At 37.5% G+C, this 14060-nt stretch overlaps 5 protein-coding genes across 5 annotated transcripts; 3 read left to right on the top strand and 2 right to left on the bottom strand. All coding sequences in view use genetic code 12, as the record gives it.

Moving 5' to 3' along the window:
* Positions 1 to 1360: 1360 nt before the first annotated feature.
* Positions 1361 to 2698, top strand: NMD4 (nonsense-mediated decay protein 4; the record flags this gene model as incomplete). Its single annotated transcript, XM_001528544.1, has 1 exon — positions 1361 to 2698. One exon carries the CDS (start codon positions 1361 to 1363, stop codon positions 2696 to 2698), a length of 1338 nt encoding a protein of 445 aa, XP_001528594.2.
* Positions 2699 to 4056: 1358 nt separating this feature from the next.
* SNF2 (transcriptional regulator) lies at positions 4057 to 9837 on the top strand (the record flags this gene model as incomplete). Its single annotated transcript, XM_001528543.1, has 1 exon — positions 4057 to 9837. One exon carries the CDS (start codon positions 4057 to 4059, stop codon positions 9835 to 9837), a length of 5781 nt encoding a protein of 1926 aa, XP_001528593.2.
* A 267-nt stretch (positions 9838 to 10104) lies between these two features.
* PVL30_001077 (uncharacterized protein) lies at positions 10105 to 10635 on the bottom strand (the record flags this gene model as incomplete). The annotated part of the gene is made up of 1 exon (XM_001528542.1): positions 10105 to 10635. The coding sequence occupies one exon, from the start codon at positions 10633 to 10635 to the stop codon at positions 10105 to 10107; it is 531 nt and encodes a 176-aa protein (XP_001528592.1).
* Positions 10636 to 11191: 556 nt separating this feature from the next.
* On the top strand, positions 11192 to 12253 carry MTF1 (Mitochondrial transcription factor 1; the record flags this gene model as incomplete). Its single annotated transcript, XM_001528541.1, has 1 exon — positions 11192 to 12253. One exon carries the CDS (start codon positions 11192 to 11194, stop codon positions 12251 to 12253), a length of 1062 nt encoding a protein of 353 aa, XP_001528591.2.
* A 276-nt stretch (positions 12254 to 12529) lies between these two features.
* Positions 12530 to 13753, bottom strand: PVL30_001075 (uncharacterized protein; the record flags this gene model as incomplete). Its single annotated transcript, XM_001528540.1, has 1 exon — positions 12530 to 13753. The coding sequence occupies one exon, from the start codon at positions 13751 to 13753 to the stop codon at positions 12530 to 12532; it is 1224 nt and encodes a 407-aa protein (XP_001528590.2).
* Positions 13754 to 14060: the final 307 nt, after the last annotated feature.

The raw sequence follows: 14060 nt of genomic DNA, 5'->3' as shown, positions 1-14060 counted from the left end.
TCTTCTTTTTCTTTTTCTTTTTTTTTTTATTTATTTTTTGGTGATACTCAAAGTATTGTAAAATTACATAGGTGGATACTAGTAGTACCAGTGAAAGTCGTGCAATGTACAGTTGGTAGCAGCATTACAGGATCCAGGTTTTCTTCTCTCTTTCGCAATGGGGAAAAAAAAAAATCAATAGTGTTCAGAAAACAAAAGAACAAAATTTTTTTTTCTAAATATTGTTCTACTTTCATTTACCAAAAAGAAAAAAAAATAGAGCATCAAAATAACTACATTTTCTTTACTTGACCTAGTATTCATTCTTCCTTAGTTTACTAATGCACAACATTAATATTTAAAGGTATGTATCCAATATAGTGGTATAAACACCAAATCAACAGATGAACCAAATTGTCTTTTTCGTCCTTCCAGTTTACATTTTTCCCCTCCTCCTTTGTTTTTCCAGTTTCTGATTCCTTCCGAGTCATTATGATGAGTTTTGTTTATTATAAAGTATGTTTTTTCTGGCATCTCTAATATTAGAGCCCAAAGCTCAATGCTTCCACCCTTGACTAAACTATCTGAATGACATGCACCTAGCAAAGGAAATGAAAATAGAAATATACGGACAAAGAGAGAAAGAGAAAATGAGAGAATGGAGTGAGAAGGAAAGAGCCTGATAGTGTTGGACAAACTGAGTAAAACCCACCAAGAGAGCTATTGAAGGTGTTTGTTTGTTTGTTTGTTGATTCTACTTGGGATATGTGAATATGTTTACTAACTATGTAGACTAAGAAAGAAAAAGAAAGAGAAATTCATTTGACGTTCAAGTTCAAATATGGCAAATTTTGGTTGGAAACAAATGTTTAAAGACGACCGTGTCCTTCCATGCCATTCCTTGTGATGTACTAGTACCTCAAGGCACACGATAGCTTTGCCTGCGTATTGTTCCTCTTCTATAGTTTCTCTTATGACATTGCTAATAAGTAAAGGTACCATATTGCATTCTTAAAACATGGTTTAAGTATGGGCCTTTGTATTTAACTCATCTATTAACATTGGCTATCCTTCTTGTTGTCTTTTCTGTTTCCTTTCCTTTCCTCTTTTTCTTCTTCCCTAACTCATTGTCACCTTGTCGTAACATTCTCTCGCACGCATTCCCCCACCCAACCATGCGTACTCCACCGGTCGAGTGCGCGTCATGTTTGGTACGAGAAGACTGAGAAGAAGAAAAACTGAAAAATAAAGAAAAATCGTGTATACACACATATATATATCCGTATAAAAATTTATTATTATATTTATTACAGTACAAACGCTTTTGAAGCTTTACAACTCAAGACTCTTTGAGTATTTTCAACAGAGTAAACGACAAGTCATGTCGAATAACTATGGCTCCAATGAGACTAGGGGATTTTATCACGATGAACTAGTAGAAACTTACAATGCCACTGTGGGAAACTCGACGCAGATGCATACAGCTCCATCAGAAGATGCCAATAAATTACGTCAAGTACGTCTAATATTGGACCATACAGCATTTGTTCGAGGTATTGGGAATGTTAAGAGATGGTTTCACGAGGAGTATATTAGCCAAAACTTTAACAAATCGGCCGATCCCATCAAATTGAACATTTATATTCCATCTTATACCTTGCATGAGTTTGATTATGTCAAGAGAGGAACCTCCATAAGCGCAACTAATGCCAGAGAAGCTATCAAATTTATTGACAATTATTTGGAAAATAATTTATTTGATCAAAAAACAAGAGAAAATCAGAATGGGACAAACCAAGGTCTGCAAAGGATCTTGTACAATGTTAATCTCGAGTCACCAACTGACGCAACTCCATCATGGAATAATTGTGCCAAATACAAGCTTTACTCACCACTCATCAAGGATTTCCCCAACATGAAAACGGATTTCAATGCAAATGCAGTTGGGAACTCACCAGCACAATCCGCAGATGATCACGATTTGGCTAATCATGGAGACTACTCATCAGATTTTAATGCATCTTTTGCAATCGATTACGACTCCTTAGCTGAAATGCCTTCGAGATTGAAGTACCTTATTAGGACATGCATATATAAGAGATACATTGAAAGATACATCCCAACACCAAAAAATAGTATCGAGGAGTGGAAGCTTGTTACGGAAGACCCCATAACCAAAATATGGGCAAAAGCGTATGGAATAGATTGTGTTAATGTCAATGAAGCCGAGTTACTAATTTTTCAAAATTATGATGTCAATCTGTTCCGGATATACAATCCATTCTCATCAAGCGAGGATGAATTCGATCCTAGAAATAATATTTTACAAAACAAGATCGATACCACTCTTTATTCGTATCAAAGCATTAAACAGGATCCTCCAAAAGTCAATTTTAAAGGCAGGTCGAGAAGAAACAACAACAACAACAACAACAACAATAATGAAAATAGCAACAACAATATTACTAATAAAAATAAGAACAAGAATAAAAACAATAAACAGAAACAGAAACAGAAACAAAACAAAGAGGATGATAAAACCATTTGTGCAAATATAAAAGAAAGTAAGGAAAAGTCGCAAAAGAAAAAGCGTATCCCTGTTGATGGGGTTGTCCACGAAGAAATCAACGACAACACTGGCTATGGGTTGGTAAAGAAAGAAAAGTTTAAAGCTATCAATTATGCACCAAGAGGATCTGGAGAGCTCTGGAAACCATAAAAACAAAGGTAAATTTTTTTTTATAAAAGTTGTTTCTTTAGTTCTTTGGTGATTGTTACCAAAATAATTAGCAACTAACAAACTCACAAATATAACCAACAAACTAACCCGCACACAGATATATATATATATATGTATATACGTGTCTGTGTGTCTGTGTGTATGTTTTTTGACTACAAATACTATCAGTGTACATTGGTATCGAGCTAGGTTGAAAACGGGCCAACACTTGACCTAGTTTATAGATATACCAATGCTTTTGAAATTTTTACGAACGCGATAAGTTTTGTAATTGCAAATGTCCTAGGTATTGATTTGGAGGATTGCAGATGCAATTAAAAAGGAACAACAAAATCGAGATGCTTTTGGAAATCCATGAATTTTCAATCTTGTTGTGTAGGGAAAAGACAAAAAAAAATATAGATTAGTTTGTAGAGTTTGTTAAGAGTGTATGTATACTCATTCAATGTATATATATATATATATATATATTTATATATATATAACAAAGAGTTTACTAGTGTTAAGCTAATCGATGCTTTACATCTCCCTGTTCGTCTTGGTGTACTACTAAGAATATATTTAACTATACAAATTAGTATACATTTCTGTACATATATCTCAAGTAACAAATTACTTAGATTTCTCGTCCCCCCAATTGACCGATGCGCACGACCTTTAAGCTCCTCCAAATAGCGAATTTGACAAAGGTGAGCGAGGGTGACGGAACTGAAAATCGAAAAAGAACAAAATAAAAAAAAAGTGGAATTATAAGAAAAAAAACGAGGAAATAAAATATTAGTCGAAAAAACACATATACACACACACACAGACACACATAGGACTGAAATTTATCTTGATAGCCAAAAGTAAATACCGCTAGTGTACGAGTTGCTTACCAAGTCTGTATTTGCAATCGATCCAATCTATCATTTCTATAGACTAATTTTCATATCATTGGTGCTAATCTATACCCAATACAACTTCATTTTGAGCTTATACGCACTGACAGCTCTAACCTGCCTTACTTCCTACCACTTTCTTAATCCTGTTTACACTTTGAGAGACTAAATACTATAAACTCGCCCACTCTTTTGCTTATAATTTTATACTTTCAAAAAAAAAAAAATCCAACACTCACACATACACCCACACTTACCCACACACTTACCCACACTCAGCTCAAATACATTTGAGCGCAGAAAGTAAATAAATCAGGGCTAAAGTATATCACTGAACACTGTTTTGAATTGAAATTGTTATTTGCAACGTCGGCAAAGAACAAGGGAAAGAAGTGAGAAGAAAAGAAAAGAATAGAATAGAAAAGAAAGTAAAGGAGACAATAAGTAGATGGAAACATGAATCGCATGCCTACAAAGGAAGAAGTGCAAAAAATTGTGCAACGCTGGCACCAGCTACGAGACCAATATGGCGACCAAGTTGTTAATGTACCTGAGTTTACACAATTGAACAAAACTATAAACTCCATTAAGATGCACCAGCAACAACTCCAACAACAGCATTTGCAGCAGCAACAGCAGCAGCAACAGCAACAGCAACAGCAACAGCAGCAGCAGCAGTCTGGTCCGTTAATGGGCCAACAACAACGTCAGTTATCGCAGTCGCTGCAAATCCCACCACAACACCAATCCCCAGCACAACTGCATTCCAATGTTCTGCAACAGCAGTTACCGACCCAGCAAGCTATGGCCAATCCGCGTTTAACCCCACAACAACAACAACAACATCATCATCATCAGAATCAAACACAAACGCAGCACCAGTTTCGTCAACAGCAGCAGCAACAACAACAACAACAACAACAACAACAAAGACCACTGCAGCACGCTACTCCGCACATTCTGAACCAAGCTATTCCATTAGATCAACAACATCAAAATGCGTTCTCTAGTAACTTTGGCAACTCAGCCCAAATTATACCTGGCGCTGGGTCTCCTGTAATTGGTAGAAGTCTAAATGGTTCGTCCAGTGGAACTCCATTAGTACAAAATGCAAATGCAAATGCACATGCACATGCAAATGCAAATGTAAATACAGGCTTCGGACCTACACCAGCAATAAGTTCAGGGGCAGCACCAGGTCCAACTGTATTTAATAATCGTATGGGACAACAAGGTGTGAACTTAAACCTCGAGAATGGCACTATTTCGACACAACCAAATAGTTGGTTAAATACCGCTCAACCACAATCTCAACCACAATTTCCACCACCACAACCACAACCACAACCCCAGACTCAAGGACAACCACAAATGCAGGCTCAAGCACCTTTACCAGAATCTGCATTTACTAATCAACAATTTCAGCTACTCAAGTCCCAAGTACAAGCATTAAAGTATCTTATGAAGGGTAGTAATCAAGGTCCCATGCCACAGAATTTGGCTGCATTTGTCACAAATCCTTCGTTTGCCTATGCCAATGGTCAATACTTGTCCGCAGCACTTGACCGCGGCGGTTCAATAAGCCAACAGCAGCAACAACAACAACAACAGCAGCAACAGCAACAGCAGCAGCCAAGACTGGATTCACAATTCTCTCCCAATGGTTTTGTTAATAATAATGGTGTTGCTGATCAAGCAGGTGTCAATCTTCCAAAAGAAAAGAAAAAAGGCAAAAGAGGACCAAAACCGAAAGCCAATCAACAACCAAAGAAATTGACGAAAAAGCAGATCAAGGAGGAAGAGCAGCGCTTGGCAGCTGAGAAACAAAGACAAAATATGGAAGCACAGAATAATATGGCAGCCCAACCACCATTTCCAAATCCGCCTCCACCTCCACAACATCATCAGCAACAGCAACAGCAGCTGCAGCCGCCTCTACCAAATCAATTTCAACCTTTCCAACCTCAATCACAACCTCAACCTCCCGCTCAAGGTCAGTTTGTTCCACCCGGCCAACCTCAAGGCAACCCGACCATCGCAAATCCTTCATTGAACCCTCAACAACAAGCACAAGCGCAAGCACAAGCACAGCCTCCATTTCAACAACAAGCACAAGCACAGCCACAAATACAACATCATCCTTCTGGTCCAGTTATTCCACCAGTCTCAGCTCCTGAGTTTTTACTCCCAGAGCCTGCTCCTCCTGTATTACTTAGTAAAGTTATTTCTGAAAGCCACAACAAAAATAAATTGGTGCTACCTATAACAAAACCCAATTTGGAAGTCGACACCTTTGAAGTTTTTGACATTGTTGGAGAACGCACTAAGGATATTCCACTTAGCACTTTGTACACGCCTCAAAGTCGCTTTCAAATTCCTTCTTTGATGCCTAGTGCAATGAGTTTGGAAAATATGGCTGCCAATAGAGAAGTTCTTTTGGCACTTCGAATTGAGGGCGAGAAGAAGTACATAAAGAAGAAGCTTAACTCGTTAAAACCCAGCGAAACCGAAAAACGCAACGAGTTGGAAACCAAGTTGAATATGTTGGAGATAATTCCCCTTCAAAAGCAAGCCAGGGGTAAAGTTTTAGTTCAATCCTGGTTTAACAAATCAATGTTACCAAACTCACATCCCAACTTCTTGGCCAGATTTAATACATTATCAATGGAGAGTGTTTCAATGACGTTGGACCTCTATCAACATCAATTAGAGTCATTTAGGAAGGAGAAAAACAAAAAGCATTCCCAGATAATTGATCAAGTTGTCAAGTTTAGTCTCGATACGATTATCAAGAAATCTCGGAGACAAGACAAGCTAAACAAGTTTGCAAACAAAATTAATAATATTCATGTTCAAATAGCAAAAGAAGAACAGAAGAAATTGGAAAGAATGGCCAAGCAGCGTTTACAAGCATTAAAACTGAATGACGAAGAAGCTTACTTGAAACTTTTGGACCACACTAAGGATACCAGAATCACACATTTATTGAACCAGACCAACCAATTTTTGGACTCATTGGCTCAAGCAGTTCAAACACAGCAAAGGGAAGCGGAGGAAAAACTTGCTGGATCAGGCAGAATTATGGAAGAGAGAATAGAGGAGCAAGTACCCGCTATGGATTCCGGAGTTATCGACGAAAACGAAAAGAGAGAAAAAACAGATTACTACAATGTGGCACATAGAATCAAGGAAGAAGTAAATAAACAACCATCAATCTTGGTAGGTGGTACTTTAAAAGAATATCAGTTGAAAGGTTTGCAATGGATGGTATCATTGTTCAACAATCATTTAAATGGTATTCTTGCCGATGAGATGGGGTTGGGAAAGACAATTCAAACTATATCATTGATTACATATTTGATTGAAGTTAAGAAAATTCCAGGTCCGTTTTTGGTCATTGTACCACTTTCCACCGTTACCAATTGGAACTTGGAATTTGAAAAATGGGCTCCAAGTGTGAAAAAGATTACTTATAAAGGTACACCAAACCAAAGAAAAGCATTGCAACATGAAATAAGAATGGGCAATTTCCAAATATTGTTAACCACCTTTGAATACATTATCAAAGACAAAGCTTTACTAGGACGTATCAAATGGGTTCACATGATTATTGATGAAGGTCATCGTATGAAGAACGCCAATTCAAAATTGTCGGAAACCTTGACAACCAATTACTACAGTGATCATAGATTGATTTTAACAGGTACACCTTTGCAAAACAATTTGCCTGAACTTTGGGCTCTTTTGAATTTCGTATTGCCCAAGATCTTTAATTCGGTAAAATCTTTTGACGAGTGGTTCAATACACCATTTGCTAACACTGGAGGTCAGGATAAGATTGAGCTCAGTGAAGAAGAGACGCTTTTGGTTATTCGAAGACTTCACAAGGTTCTTCGTCCATTTTTGTTGAGGCGTTTGAAGAAGGATGTTGAGAAAGACCTTCCTAGCAAGATTGAAAAAGTCGTTAAATGTAAAATGTCTGCAGTACAATCAAGATTGTATCAGCAGATGTTGAAATACAATGTATTGTACTCTGGTGATCCCCAAAATCCCGATGTTGCCAAGCCTATAAAGAACGCAAATAATCAAATTATGCAATTGAAAAAAATATGCAACCATCCTTTTGTTTACGAAGATGTTGAAAATTTCATCAATCCAACTTCGGAGAATAATGACTTGATATGGAGAGTTGCTGGTAAGTTTGAGTTGTTGGATAAAGTCTTACCCAAGTTTAAACAAACTGGACACAAGGTGTTGATATTCTTTCAGATGACTCAAATTATGGATATAATGGAGGACTTTTTAAGGCTTCGCAATTTAAAATACATGAGATTGGACGGTGGAACTAAAGCCGATGACAGAACAGAATTACTTAAGTTGTTTAATGCTCCAGATTCTGAGTATTTTTGCTTCTTGTTATCAACTAGGGCCGGTGGTTTGGGTTTAAATTTGCAAACTGCCGATACTGTTATTATATTTGATACTGATTGGAATCCTCACCAAGATTTACAGGCTCAAGATAGAGCGCATCGTATTGGACAGAAGAATGAAGTTAGAATCTTGCGACTCATCACCGAGGACTCTGTTGAAGAAATGATTTTGGAAAGAGCTCACGCAAAGTTGGAGATTGACGGTAAGGTGATCCAAGCGGGTAAGTTCGATAACAAGTCGACTGCAGAAGAACAGGAAGCTATGTTGAGGGCTTTACTTGAAAAGGAAGATGAGCGCAGACAGAAAGGTGGTGAAGTGGAGGACGAGGATTTGGATGATGATGAACTTAACCAAATTATTGCCCGAAATGAAGGTGAATTGGAAACCTTTAAGAAGTTAGACGAAGAAAGATATCTTACAACAAAATTGGCAAATTACCCTGCGAGGTTATATTCGGACCTGGAATTACCTGGAATTTACAAGAAAGATCCCGAAGAGGTTCTTAAGAAGGAAGATATACTCACTGAAGATTATGGGCGCGGTGCTCGTGAAAGAAAAACCACTCATTACGATGATAACTTGACAGAGGAACAATGGTTGAAACAAATAGACGGCATGATTTCTGATGATTCAGATAGTGATGACGACAATGATGGTGATAACAGTGAATCTGATAGCGAGTCAGATTATTCAAAAACCGTAAAAACAAGGAAAAAAGGTAAAAGTGGAAATGGTAATGCAAATACAAATGCAAATGCAAATGCAAATGGAGCTGGACCTGGAACTGGAACTGTAAAAAGAAAAAGAGGACGTCCTCCATTAACGAGAGTAATTGACGAAGTTGACGAGGATCGCGGCAGTGGTGTTGATGGTCTCAACGTCAATGCAAGCGCCGACGCCAGCGCCAACGCCAATTCCAATGATGCCGGTGATGGTAAAAACGAAAATAATGAACCAGCACCAGCACCAGCACCAGCAGCAGCAGCAGTTGCAACAGCTGGTGAGGAAAAAACCTCCAGTAATACCGAATTTTCCAGTAAGAGGACAGCTGAAGAATCTGATGATACCGAAGCTCTGACTCACAAGAAGCAAAAGTTGGATACCACCAAGGCTGTAGCTAACGCTATTGCCATAGGTACAGGTACTAGGGGTAGCCGAGGACGAGGACGAGGACGTGGACGTGGTAGAGGAAGAGGTAGAGGAAGGGGATCTGGTTTATCTCGTTCAGCTCCATCTGTGGATCCACTTTCACCAGATGAACGCGCTAGACTTCAAAACAACATTGAAAATATTTTGGGTTTGGTAATCAACCATAAAAATGAGCATGATAGAAGGTTGAGTGATTTGTTCATGGTGAAGCCATCAAGACGATTCTATCCTGATTACTATGTGTTGATTAAACACCCTATAGCTCTTGATACAATAAAGAAACGTGCAAATAGTAAGGTGTACTCAACGATACGAGAATTTATGGAGGATTTGCATCTTATGTTTAGCAATGCAAAGATTTACAATGAAGAGGGCTCTATTGTTTACCAAGATGCTGCTGCACTCGAGATAATATCTACCCGTAAATTGAAGGAACTTTTGAATACGACTACAGAGCTGGAATTTGAAACACTTTTGAACTTTTCAGATTTTGACGAAATGTTTGGATTGAACCAAATTGCACCATCTACGGCCATCAAACAACCTATTGAAACTAAGTTGGAGAAGATTGATAATGGAGAAGCTGTTGATAGTCCTTTGCTAGGAGTCTCAACCACAGCTGATACTGAAGAATCGACCCCAGCGTATATGGAATAAACATAAGGAGGGTTTGTGACATGGGGACTTTGAATATGTGATGAGAGCGGAGCAGATAAGAGAGAAGAGAGAAGAGAGAAGAGAGAAGAGAGAAGGGAGAAGAAACGGAGGATGATAAAGAATGTTCTTTTACAACTTTACTTCAATTAAGATTTTGTATTTCACTTATTAATTAATTTATACTATTAGAATTGAAATGATAAATTGTAGTAGTACTCATACCTGTAATTGGCTCAGAAAAATTCCTTATCAAAGGCGGGCTATTGCTCAACGAGAACTGTACGAGGGTAGCTCGTCATCTATCTCTCTATTATTTACCACATCGTTGAGTACTTTATTCAAAACATCAACGAATTCAAATAAGCCTCCATCTAAAAACCGCAATTCTCCTTTGAAATATTCATTCTTTGGGAATCCGTCACTAGCTATTGATGGCGATGGTGCACTAAAAAATAAAAATTGCCAATAATTTGCACCAAACCATGGAGCCTGAAGTTTATGCGTCAATTGTAGTATGGGGGCAAGGTTCAAATCAATCACAAACGATTCAAGGTCACCCTGTGTAGCTGTGATAAATACGAGCCGCTTTGTTGTTAAATAAACATATCCATCAGATGCATTAATATTTATTCTTCCCTCTTTAACATCTTTTTGCGTACTAATCGAAAGCGATTGTCTTGCTGATCTGGTTTTGAATTTGAGTTCCTCCAACCCGTCACTGCTCACAACAAACGGAAGCTCGTTTGTTCCAAGATACTTGTGAAAATCTTTCTTTAAAATAACTCCATTGATAGACATTGCTTATTATCTGAAAGAGCCAAGTTTATAAAGAGTTCAAATCATAGAATAAAAAAAAAAGCAGAAAAGAAAAGAAAAAGAAGAAGAAAGACCCAGAAAATAGAACAGAAACAAAAGTATGTATTCGTTACCTGTGTGGAACAACCAAATATGCTTATCTATATAGGTACACAATTACTATTTTGCCTCTTTGTCTCTTTGTCTCTTTGCCTCTCTCTCTCTCTCAACGGCGCCTTTCTTCGTGAGGCTTGCCATATTCTTCTTCCCGTTCCTTTTCCTTTTCCTTTTCCTTTTCCTTTTCCTTTTTCTTTACCATTTTCATTTTTCATCTTTCAAAGACCAAACAAAAAAAATAAAAGAGTAAAAAAAAAAAAAATTAAAAATAAAAGAGAAGAAAAGAAAGGAAAAGAAATGAAACTTACACACATACAAACAAGCACACACACAATTTTGAAAAGCATTGCGCGTGCCATCGTCGGGAAATAAAAACATCGTTTTACATTATCAAGCTTCATTGGGCAAGACCATACAACCCACTAAACAGGAAAAAAAAATAATGGCGCTGTCAGTAGCATTGAGGTCTTTGAACCCGGCTTTGAAATCTTTTGCAGAAGCTACTCCTCGGTATGCATATGGTGGTATACACATTAAGAGTCCCGAAGCTTGTCAGCGAATTATAGACAGACTTGATCTTCGAGATAAATACAACTCATCGAAGCTCGACATATTGGATATATATCCAGGATATGGTCAGTTCTCCACCATGTTGAACTACGAGTTGAAGCCACGGAACCATGTAATTTTTGAACCCAGAAAAGATTTAACCACCTATTGGGAAAACCGACTAGCCCACTTGAAGGATACGACTGGAAATGCCGAGAATTTCAAAATGTCAAACTTGAATCCATACTTTTGGAGTACATACGCAAATATATACAGAAATGATGTGATACCACCCACAACTGTTAAGTCCTACGACAAAATGCACGATGAATTGTTGGTTGTGGCAAACTGGACTGGCCGTGGCGAAGAGTCGATCATTGCACAATGGATGCATTGTTGTGGAAATAGAAACTGGCTCGCACAATACGGTAAAGTAAGATTGGTTGTCTTTTGCCTCCCAGAAAGTGCACAAAAATTCACTGCAATGCCTGGGAACAAGAAAAGAAAACGGTCTTCTTTGATTAGGGAATTGTACACGGAGATGAATTTGGTGGGCATAGAACAATCGGATTTTCAAACTGGAGAGGGCTACGATCCAAGAACTTTGGTAAAGGACCAACCCGTTGTTATTAGCAAGTCCGAGACATTAAGAGACAAGGATATTGCTGTGATTGAAATGAGTACGGGAAAGTATACTTCGAACCAAATTTCAAATATTATGCATTTACTCTCGCAGATGTTCCACAATAGTCATCCAATAAGAGATAGTTTGCCAAGGTTTGGTCCAGGAGGAGAGTACTTGGAGAAATTGATACCTGCTGAGATTTTAGACAAGGGAGGATTCCATCTCACTGCAGAAGATGTGCTTGAAATAAGCGCTGCTTACGAGAAATGGCCATTCAAGCCACCAATAGAAGATACCATAGATATCGAAGAGGATATTGATGGTTTTTGATGGGGCAAAGTGGAAAATAAAACAAAAAAAGTAAGAAAGAGAGAAAGAAATAATAAAAAAATAAAAGCAACAAATGAACGACAGATAGATGGTTTGAGGGTTTTAGGGATGACGAGATATAAAGAAGACCAAAAGTAAGTTCAAAATCGTTAAAGTTGAGATTAAAAGTTTAAGCGAAATATGTAGCTAATATGTAGTTTGCCTTTTTCTTTTTTTCTTTTTTTCTTTTTTTCTTTTTTCATTCTACATAGACCTTTTTGTAAATAATTAGAAGTCTCATTTACCGTTCATGAAAGGTTTTTCACTAATGTCCACGATGGGTTCAGTAACGCATCTCCTCTCCTCTCTGTTCAAAACGTAGTCGATAATGGGAGTGGTAGGAGATATATCCTTTTCATCGAGGATTAATTTCTTAGTGGTGTTGAGCTCATTAAGGTCATGAAGTGAAGAAGAAACGTCATTTTTGTTGGAATGGCCCAGATTTTCCACTTCGCCCTCTGAATACACAGAAGACAGCTCTGAAATGGAAGTCACCCTGTTTTGTAACAACACTATATGCAAGACATAAAAAACAATATTGAATCCCAAAATGGACATTACTTCGAGCAGAAGCAAAAACGATTGGTAATCAATAACTTTCATTAGCTGCTCTCTCGTAATGATGATCACTACACTAAGTGCCAAATTGATTAAATTCACAGTGAATAAAGACCCAAGAACTATATAATGCCACATAGGCAGCTTTGGAAAGCAGAAAATTCCAGCAGTAAGTATCACAGTTAGCAAGGAAAGGAAAAATATCCCAAATCTCGCTGCAACTAAGTACAGGTAGGAGCGTGTTATCTGCTCCAAAGCATATTGAGCGTTAACTGTTTGTGGGTACAACTTTGCATAGACTATACTTAAAAAGTTTTGTGTAATTTCTTTGTTATCTTTAGAATAACCCCAAGGGAATCTGTTTGGCAAATTCTGTGAAATGGTATTAGTAGATACTCTAGCAGGTGTGACGTGTCTTTCGAATGTGTTGTTTTTGAGTCTTTTGGTGCTTTCATAATGGAAAACTTCTTCCAAACTGAGGGATATCTTTCCCGTGAAAAGTTCAACAATCGGCTTTACAGTTATGCCTGTCTCGTCTTTTTGTTGGAAGTGAGCCTTTTCATTTCTTTGGTATATATCTGTGAGAATCTCTTGCAAAGTAGAGTCAATTACAGATGTGTCGTTTTTTGGTGAATTTATGTGCAATGAGTTTTGTAATGGATCCGTCCTGTCCTCCTTTGGTGCTAATATTTGAACAATGTCAACATCTCCAAATTGCAACTTAACTGTTAGCCATCTAAAATTTATAAGATTGACAAATGCTAGCCATAGTACAACTTTTTTCAAAGTCAAAATTATGTGCCAATGTTTGTTATTTGGATTTTGATAAGGCTTTATGAGTTGGCTTCCAGAATATGCAAGTAGAAAGGTTGTAAACTCGCAACTCTTGTGGAAAAGCTTCATTCTTTATATGCAAACTAAAAGTTTTGATATATATATTTATGTTTATGTATAAGTATATGCTATCCCTCTAGAAAGCGTAGCTTCTTCTTTATTTTACTTCAATTGTATTTGAAAATGTTATGAATGCAAATTGACGATAGCTAAAGAAAAAGAATGGTAAAAGAGTTTCAACTATTGAGTTATATAGATTAAACATACCAAAAATAAAGCCAAAAAAATAAAAGAGCTGGATCATTAGAACTCAAAGGAGAAAAAGAGAATGAAAGAAAGAAAGGAGAAGAAGGAACAGAAAGAGATTTTGCAGCCA

The sequence above is a fragment of the Lodderomyces elongisporus genome, chromosome 1 (assembly GCF_030384665.1).
Source record: "Lodderomyces elongisporus chromosome 1, complete sequence".
Taxonomy (NCBI): Eukaryota; Fungi; Ascomycota; class Pichiomycetes; order Serinales; family Debaryomycetaceae; genus Lodderomyces; species Lodderomyces elongisporus.
This window is presented reverse-complemented; position numbering and strand designations above follow the sequence as displayed.